At 40.4% G+C, this 10,281-nt stretch overlaps 1 protein-coding gene across 1 annotated transcript; it reads left to right on the plus strand.

Annotated features, from left to right (window-relative positions):
- Window positions 1–3,541: 3,541 nt before the first annotated feature.
- Window positions 3,542–7,599, plus strand: LOC308327556 (zona pellucida-like domain-containing protein 1; the record flags this gene model as incomplete). Its single annotated transcript, XM_080781077.1, has 10 exons — window positions 3,542–3,553; window positions 3,719–3,815; window positions 4,173–4,393; window positions 4,475–4,659; window positions 5,156–5,228; window positions 5,820–5,917; window positions 6,111–6,191; window positions 6,282–6,447; window positions 6,946–7,060; window positions 7,472–7,599. 10 exons carry the CDS (start codon window positions 3,542–3,544, stop codon window positions 7,597–7,599), a joined length of 1,176 nt encoding a protein of 391 aa, XP_080637203.1.
- Window positions 7,600–10,281: the final 2,682 nt, after the last annotated feature.

The following is a 10,281-nucleotide window of genomic DNA, read 5'->3' on the forward strand; positions in this document are numbered from 1 at the left end:
TGAAACTTAATGGTTGCCGTTTAATATAATGTTTTCTTTAGCCTTTAGAAAATGTTATAGGCACTAAATTTAATAGGCGGTGAAATGATCAGATGATTGAGGTCTGAGGTTAGCTGGTTTATTGTGTCATTTCAATGTAGGGTACCAACTTTTTTTCTTTGGCGATATAAATACAATTAGTTGTTTAATTTTTAACAGATTGAATTACATTACATTACATCTTATTTGAGTACTTGAGTAATTTAGTACACTATCTACAGTTTAGACAATCATGTGCTTCTTTGTAACATACTGATTCACAACTGTTTATTTTTCTGCATGCATTACATGACGTGCTTAATAAATAATACATTTTGTAAGTTTTTATGTTTAAATCGATTAAAAAAAAAACACTGCATTGTTTAAATTAAATAACAGAAACTTATATCGGGAGTACAGCAGCACACAGCATCATTTCAGCATTGTGAAATCAACAACGGAGAAATGCCACCGAGGGTGAAGAAGAGCATTTAACCTCCTAATGGTGCAGAGTAGACAAAATGTGATGCCTTTTCAGAAACGTTAAACATTTTAATTATCATGTTTAGTTTGCGTCAGTAGATTCCCTCCAATTACCTTAACTGATCTCTCTGACTCTATACCTCAGTCACCCTCACATTCTCGCATGCAACCACATGACCCACCACAAACATTCTTGTCCACTTCACTTTGTTGCCAAAAAGTCTAACAATCACATCATTGTACAGTTTTGGCTTCCTTGTGCGTCTTTAGCCAGCACTTGTTTATTTGAACTCCCAGGGCACTGACATTTCTTGAACTTCAGTAGAAGAGCACTTTGGCTTCGTAAAGCCAACACACTTAAGACTTTATCGACGTGATTTACGGTAGATGTAAAGTAAGCCTTGCCGAGCCATGAGGCCCATATAGGGCAGGAGCCTATCCTGTTTCTGTAGCGTGAGGCAGCTTGATGTACAAGTACACCCCCTGGACATGACACTTATATGTCACAGGGACTTACCCCAAACCAACCCTTGATGCTGAGTGTCAAGCAGGGATGCACAGGGTCCCATTTTTCTGAGTCTTTGGTATGACCCGCCAGGGATCGAACCTCAACATCCCAGTCTCAGGGCAGACACTCTATAACCACAAAGCCACTGATCTGGTTAAAAGGCAGACATAGCCTAACAAAACATCCTACTTTTTTGATGAATTGGGTCATCATTTTAGCAGCTGGCAGTTTTGCGAACTTCTGAGCCTTACTGACAGCTCTTTAATTAGATAGGATGGTTAAGGTCACACTGCATAATAATTCCTGTTAGCAGTCAAGTGGATTATTGAATTTGGTGTTGGATCAAAGCAGGTGCCAAGCCACATAGACACGCATGGCAATGGGCCTGAAAGGTATAACACAAAGACAATTTTCAACTGAATATCTCTGTCAGTCGATAATATATGAGCCAAACAATATTGCAGGAGGGAGAGTGCACAAACAAAAATACAAAAAAGGAAGGTTTTGTTATCATTCTTTTATTTTTATTAATAGCTGTAGTGGTGAGGCGCTAAGCTGTTGGTTGTCCTTATTTCTGGCCATTACTTTGGTCCTAAACAAGATAGGCTACTCTAATCTATAAAGTGCAAATTGTCTGTCTAGACAGATATGCCCATATGGATTATGGACATGCCTGGTGTCTACTCTGAGTCAAACCAAATTCAAACACAAATCTATCTCCCTGACTAAACCGTAAAAGCCCAGAACAAAAGACATGGCAGCTAGCACACAGACACCACTAACGCCAGCTTCCCTTGTCTACACTCACTTAGTTTTAGAACACCACATTTTAACATGGCACACAGCCTGCAGGTAAAGAAATGTCATGGGCTAAAAGGCTGGAGCAAAGCTTCCCCCAGTCTTATATGCAGGCTGGTTTATTGCCAACAACACCTGGCCTATAGGTGTTGTTCTCCCGATCTCCACTGTCACTCCAGCCCGTCCAGCTGCACTTGGGACATTGGCTGTCTCAGAGCATGCCGTTCGGAGAGTGCAGCCCAATCTAATCTCTGTTTTCCTTCTCTCTCCCAAGAGGGGGAAACAGATCCCTGTTGTCATCAGTCTATGCCCATATATGGGCTTACAAGGCACTATACCAGGAAGATGGATTGCTGAGGGGGAGTGGCAGGTCCCAGTATTTACAGCATGTCTGCTATGTTGGCCTTGCCCGGGATCAAACCCAGAACCTTGCAATTCACTCCTACTGAGTTTTACTAGCCATGGTTCACATGACGCTCGTACTTCACAAGCGTCATGGCTTAACTTCCGCCTGTTTTACGCGATCGCTACATGCATTTACAGTGAAAACGTGTACATTCAGATTTCAAATAAAGGGCCACGGGTGTTTGCTGGTACAGCACTGCTGCATTCCGCATTGTTTAAAAAAAGGCATTTTTATCCGAGCTGTTCTTTTGCCATAGGCTTTCAACTACGCGCCCCTATCGGTCGGGAGGAGTGTTGCACTCTGAAACACTGGGTGTGTTCGATATAGGCATGCTGACCGCACTGCCAATACATAACTGATAGTGCTCTCCCGGTGTGCAACTGTGAGTTTTCTGAACGCACCCCGTTTGAGAAAAATTGCGGGCGCTCGGATAAAAATGCCTTTTATTAAACAATGCGGAATGCAGCAATGCTAATCGCTGTACCAGTAAATGTCTAACACCCGTAGCACACGTGGTGAGTACTTTATATTTGAAATCTGAATGTTTATGTACATATTTTCACTGTAAATGTAGCGATCGCGTAAAAGTGGCTTCAGTTTCGTCATGACTGTCATGATTATGACATGTCATGTTTCAGGGCTATATAGAGTTGTGCAATGCAATGTACAATCTGGACCAACCAGAATGCTGCTGTATAGCCACTTACGGTATTGTAAGTGTGTGAAGTGTTTTAGTTAGATACAATGGCATTGTCTAGACCTGTGTGAAGATTAACATCTGCTCAATGTCGTAGTAGCACCCATACACAATGTCTGGCTTATTAACCTCTGGGTTGTGGAAATTATCACAGGGTTATCCTTTGACCCAGGTAAAGGTTAATGGGATTTTTACAATAGTACTCATCTTTTATATGTACACTTTTATCTTGTTTTTTATCTAGTTTGTGTTTTATTGTGTGTTGTATTATTACACTGTACTTTCAGAGGGTCATTGTAAAAAAGAGCTTGCTGTCAATTGGCCTCTCCCTTGTTAAATAAAGGCTTCTATCTGAGGGAAGTCCCAAAGGAGCTGGGCCATTGTTTCTGATCGTTCACTAAAGACTCACGGTGGGTTTAGGTTTCACAAATTACCTATATGAGATGAGTCTGTGTGCCATCGCCAATACAATGGAATTGTTCACAAATTAAGGAGGGCATGCCCGAACTGCACTGACCTGGATTCTATCCAATCCGAAGAAGATTGCTTACCTACAAAAGCCTCTCTATACATCCCAGGAATCACAAAGAAAGGAGACAAGTACAGTAACTGAAAGTCAATTGAGTCTTAAATGGCAGTCAAGGTGAGTGTTTTCTAATGAAAATCTTAAATCAAAACAGCGTACAGTAACTGCTCCAACTTATTTTTCTGTAACTTATTTGACTTCATTTAGATTTCTTCCGGAGATCTTGCTGCATGATCGAGCATGTGTGACTGTGCATTTAAAAAAGTTATTTTGCTGTTATAGATCTCCACAACTCTGAGCCTTTTCTTCTTGGCATCCATGGTTGCCCAGAGCTCTCAGTTAAATATCAGTGATTGTGGAAGTTTGGCTAGACGTCCAGGTATATACATTTAACATCAGCTTTGAATGATTGCTTTTGAAGAGTAAAATCTAATTAATTGCAGATTTTATCCTGAGCTTTGAAGACAATTATTATTACAATTATTGTGTACTTTTAAGACAGTTATCTTATTATTTATTTATTCATAATTATTATATATTATTATATATTTATAATTGTATTAGTACAAACATTATGACAGACTGGCCTCTTTATTCTTATACCTTTTTGCCTTTTTTATGCTTAAATGAATGAATACCTTTGTAGGCAATATCCATACAGTAGTCATCATATTAGAGTGATTAGTTGATGACAATGGAGAACAAACGTTACTGATCTTATATTTCCCTGTTGAAGCATACAATGACATCTCAGTGGAATGTGGCACTACCTCAATCAGCCTGGCCGTCCTCTATTGCCCTGTGATGTACACTGGCTTCAATGCGTCCCTGCTCGTCCTCAACCATGTGAGTGATGATCCAAGCTGCGCAGGAACACTGGACGAAAGTGTCTCACCCCCGGTTGTCAGGTTCACCTTCTCCCTCAACAAGACTTCATCTTGTGCCAGCAAATTCATAGTGAGTAGAGCATGAAGACGACGTTGGATGGCTGAATAATCATTTTCCTGTTCTTGACATGAGTCTTGATGTTTATCTCAGACCACCAGTGCAGTCGGCCAAGGGGTTTTCTCTGCATTCTCCAACATCCAGACGGTTAACATCAGTGGTGCAGTGCGCTCCATTGATCCAACCTCGGGCACAGTCACCTATAACGCTGAGCTCAAATATTACTACTCCTGTGCCTACCCTCTGGAGTATCTGATCAACAACACCCAGGTGGATGTGTAAGTTCCTTACATGGAATTCTGTTTTGTGTCACTTCAAAGACGGCACAATCACAATGACTTTGTGAGATGGTTTTGTAGCAGGGTACCAAAGAGTGTTATTACATGGAACATCTGATGTTTCTTTCTGTAAAATCTTGTTTTATAGTTTTTTGTTAGGGATTACTTGATAATTTAAACACATATACATTGCATCCTTAACTCTAAGGAGTTAGTTTTGTATGCCGTGTTCATAATATAAAAACTGTTAACATGAAACTAGATACCTTTTTTTTGTGAGACGATATTCAATAGGCCTAAATGATTTACAAATGATAAAGTAGGTACTCAATAATACTGATTATAATGTCAGCAACAGTGAGCAAATTGTATCCCTCTGCTTTCAAAGGGTTTGACTCCTTCAATAATGTGTTGAGTGTATACCAGTGTCAGACTCAAACATGTCTCAACCATTTATCATTACTTTCTCTCTCTCATCAATCTTTGTCTCACATAGGTCAGCATCCTCCATTGCAGTGAGGGACAAAAACGGAAGTTTCATTAGCACACTGACCATGAAGCTTTTCTCTGTAAGTCAAAGGGAAAATGACTTTCTGTTACGCTCTCTCTCTCTACATCTCTCCCTCTCTCTCATGCACGCATGCACACGCGCACACACGCACGCACGCACATGTACACACAGCTGACTAGAACTGCATTTAATTTAAGCTAATGCTAAATGTCAACCACTCAGTCAAACGGAAATCCTCCCTGGCCAATGCAAATATTAGGGTTCTGGGCTTAGAGACAGGGCTTCTCTGCTACATTTCCCTCTGTTTGACCTCCCCCTCTAGGGAAACCCGGTCCAGGTCACATTAGCAATGTAAACGGGAAGGGAAACCAAACACTAGCTCCCCTGGTCAATGACGGTGTCAGACTTATGGGCTACAGGCAGGGCTATTCTTCATCAGTGGTTCTCAAAGAGAGGTCCAGGAACACTCATAGGCTTCCGTCTGTAAACTGAACTCTGAGAGCTATACAAATGGTCCATTTGGTTTCAATTGTACACTCAGTTATGGGGGTCCTTGAAATTAAGCAGTTTGAAACCCACTGTTCTACATGTAAACTTGAAATGTATGGGATGTGTCTTTTGATGGAATACAACGTAAATGTGTTCACAGGACGTCAACTACACCACCCCGTTGGTCATGCCATCAAATGGAGTAGAGCTGAGGACACGCATCTATGTCCAGGTTGAGGCAACCAACCTGACTGAACAGTAAGAAGTTTAGAATATCCATTTACCTTCAATCACTGACCCTGTAGTAGTTTTTGCTGAATGTGAGACATGTGTGTCCTTCATTTCATACGTGAGAAACAAACACAACACACAATAGTCCTAGTCTAATCATTGAGTGCATGAGGTTTCTGCCATTGCTAGTCTTGAGCATTGTTAATTTGTTCCCCAACAGGTATCACGTTCTCCTGGACAGATGCTACGCCTCAATATCCCCTGACCCCACCTCTACTACTTACTTCAACCTGTTTGTCGCGTAAGTCCACAAGTCTCATTCTGAATCAACAGCTCAAGTTCAACCTTGACCATCACTTGGTTGGCTTATTTGTTTCTTTCAACCGGACAGGTGCGACAAAGACCCGAATACAGAAATGCATGAGAACGGGGAGAGCACCCGCGGCCGCTTCTCCTTCCAAGCCTTCCGCTTCATTCAACAGCAGAATGAGACGGTGTCCACCTACTATCTGCACTGTATCACCAGACTTTGTGAGAGGACCGCCTGCAGTTCATTGGTGATTATTATACAAAGTATAATTTAATTAAAGGGATCGTGATATAAAAATGTTTTTGTAAAAGAAAAGAAAATCGGAGCTAAATTGCACTCCAAAAACATGAACTTTCAACATACAGTAGATTTTCTGTGGTCTAGTTTTCTGGCTCAAACAAGTGCTCTGATTTTCCTGTGGACTGTGACGTAAGAGTCCACAAATCCCATGACATGACAATTCACCGTCTATTTGCTCAGACACTATGACGTGAAATTCTCCATTCATTGTCAATTGAAATGTAATGTTTGTGAAGGACAACGTTTGTGAACATACACTAAAAGCTGGACATAGGAGAGGCTAGCACCCCTCAAAAAATAAAAATAAATGAAAATTATTTAAATGAATGTCATGACATCTTTAATATAATAATGATAGAACGCTCAAATGTAGCCCAATGCCTATTTAACACTGGTAATAAGTGTAATCTGCATGTGCTCAAACAGTTGTTTCTCCAAACTATAGAATTGTGCCACTCCTAGCAGGAGAAAAAGGGATTTAGCTTTTAGTGCTGAGGAAGGAGGATTGACTGAGTCTGCCACCCTCTCCTCAACACCTATTGTCACCAGTACTGAGGATCGTAAGTGTGATCTTTCTCTTCCCACAACATACTGCATTACCATTGTGTCATAGACTAATGACTAGGACACAATGGTTATGAATTGTAATATTCAGAACAAATATTGATTGTTTTGTTTTGTTTTGTTTTTCAGCCTACGTAAATCCATCTGAAAAAGGTACTTGTTTTCTTTTTCCATTCTAAGCTGGCAATATTGTCTGCAGTAAAATTTGAACTATTGTTTATTATTTAAATAATTTGACACAAAATCCGTACTTCATGTATAGGCTACAGTTCGTAGGATTCATGTGGAAGCTCCACCTTTTTAATTTATTTCCAGATCCAAGGACATATTAGATTAGATGCATATTATTATGGTAAAGATTTAAGGAGATCTAACACACTGCTATACTCCTCTGGTTGTCCTGTCAGCAGCTTCACACTCCAGTGACGCTGTTTCATCTACAGGACTGAAGGCAGCTGTTGGTGTCCTTGCTGTGGTTGGCATTGTGGGCATAGGCATGGCAGCTTTATTCTACAGGAAACTCAGACGCCATTAAAAGCCAGATGCACTAGACCCCACTTTGCTGATCTCAGTATAATTTTGCCATCGCTGAATCTTTCCCACATGTAGCATGTTTCGAATGTGGTCTTGTTGTGGCATATAGAAGTTCTATGCTTGTAGATCTGCTAGTCCTTTTGTGATTTTAAATGCAACATTGGAAATGTACCCAAAGAAAAGCTTGTTTTAGTAGATGCAATATTATGTAGTGTTAATGCACTTGCGCTTTGGCCTTTAAAAAGCAGATACAGGCCTGGGCCAGTGGTCCAGGCACCTTGGCTGGTGGTCCGGTCTGGCAGTGTGCCGCAGGTTCGGCTCCAGACCCTGACAGCCTTTGCTGCGTGTGTTCCCCCCATCTCTCTCCCCATTTCCTGTCAGCCTGCTGTCTGTCCCTCCATAAGTAATGTAAAATAAAGGCGAAAGTCAAAAAAAAAAAACATTAAAAAAAAGCAGATACAAAAAGGTTAAAAGGGAACTACTAGTGTGTAGACAAGGTTACCTTGACGTTTCAACACTGGGGAAAGATGCACAAAAGTGCAATTAAGAAGGTATACTATACTGTATTTTTATAACAAACCTTTTAAACACATTTTTAATTAAATGTTCTGCATTTGTATTTGTTACATGTTTACTGTATTAATGCGAGTCTGTCCCTCTTTATGTGAAACAAAGTATGGCTTATGGCTCAAAAATAATTTCAGGTGCTATGCACCTGACGAAGCTCACGACGAAACGCGTTGTGCTAATAAACAAGTTGATGCAGTAAGTTGTCCGTCTCTGTTCCCTGGAGTGTGCAGTCCCTTCCTTGGAAGGTTTTTTCCCTTTTTGATGTCTATGCCTGCTAACTAGACTTGCACCTCCCACGGGTCTTTTTGGATGTGCAGGAGTCCCCTTTTTTGTCTCTCATTCATATATATATATATATATATATACACATACATATACATATCCTGAAGCAATGTTTTCTGTTGCAGAAATGGGGGGGAAGTAAAAAAGAAAAATAAAGAAAGCTGAGGAAGACTGTCTTTTGCCATGTGAACACATGTTGGCTCTGCTACAGTACATATACTAGCAATTTTTTTGCCGCTGTAACGAAGTATTTTTCCATTATTTATTAGTTTTCTTCTAATAAATTATTGATTATCTGAAGATCAGAATGAAATGCATTGTATGGACGTTCTATGCTTTCTACAAATAGAATATTCACCCCAGATGCACATGTGTGTGTGTGTGTGTGTGTGTGTGTGTGTGTGTGTGTGTGTGTGTGTGTGTGTGTGTGTGTTTGTGTGTGTGTGTAGAATGACACAAAATACTAGGGGATAGTACTAGTAATGTATACAAAAGGGGGAAAAAAAGATATCGGACGGACATATTTTCATAAGTCAACAACTACAAGTCAAATCCAAATCTCCAGCCTGTATGTTAAGCATTTGTGCTGCAGGCCTGCACTTCACTATTTTCCCTCCAAATGTGGCTCAAACATCCAACAAATGTTTCATGAAAGGAGGATATCATACATACATCCTTGACTAAATGCAATACTGACCTAGAATACATCTTTATTCAGTCACTGGCATGGTATTACAAACTTCTGAGGCCTCATTAAAGGCCAAACATTTATTGTATTGTACAGAAGATGCATATAGTCTTACATCAGGAAACACAAAGGGCATCCTAATGTTAGTGAAACCAGAGCATTTAATCTTCTGTTCAGCCTTTTCTTCAAAGTGACCTTTTCAATAGTTACTGTAAGTAAGAAAAAAAGAAAAGCACACAATGTATAAAACCTAAAATACGTCTCAATTTGTGTCATATGAGACAAAATGGCTGATTAAACAAAGGAGTGAGAGAGTCTACAAAAGGTGTCCCTGCATGGGGATTAACATACGTAGATGCTTTAGGGAATAATAATAGAACTATGATCCTTCAGATTACTATACCTCCCCTTGCTATAGAAAACTGCATCTGTTGTTGGGGTAGCCACACATTTCTTCACGGGTGTGGTGCCCACGTGAAGAAATTTGCCTTTTGCCAAACGGCAACGCATGGAACAAAGACACAGCATACCTATATATTAAAGCCCATCTCCCTACTTGGTGTGCACTGCTATTTTTGTTCCCAACTCTGTTACATAACGTAGTGTTAGTTATTTTAGTTTTCTACTCGTTTACATCATAAAATGTTTAGATGAATCGAGTACCCCAATGGATAAATCCTTTTAGCAGACCTTGCATTGTACTGTACTTCCCTGTGCTTGTCCATGCAAAGTTTGCAAACTGTTAAAAGCTTTCAAAACAGTTCAACTCCCACCCGCATAAAGCCCACAACCTCCCCTTTGACATCGTACCTTCACGTCTTTGAGCGGTGGCACACAGTCTCCTATGCACAGCTATGTGTGTGTCTATATGTATGTCCGTATGTCAGAGTACGGCTATGTATGCATGTCCGTAAGTCTGAGTACAGATATTTTTTCCTTTTTGCGTTACACCCATTGGTCGAACATATCAGTCAACTGTGCTCGACTTCAAAGCCACCGCTCACTTCACCGCTCACCGCTCACTTCAGTGTTCTATTGATTATCAACACCTGTCCAGCCAAAGGTAATACCTCAGTATGTTTTAAATATGCATTGGTTCACACTCAACCTCAGAAACAACCTCGGTTTAAACAACCAGGGTGT

This window comes from Protomyctophum bolini (assembly GCF_963924005.1).
Source record: "Protomyctophum bolini genome assembly, chromosome: 13".
Classification (NCBI taxonomy): domain Eukaryota; kingdom Metazoa; phylum Chordata; class Actinopteri; order Myctophiformes; family Myctophidae; genus Protomyctophum; species Protomyctophum bolini.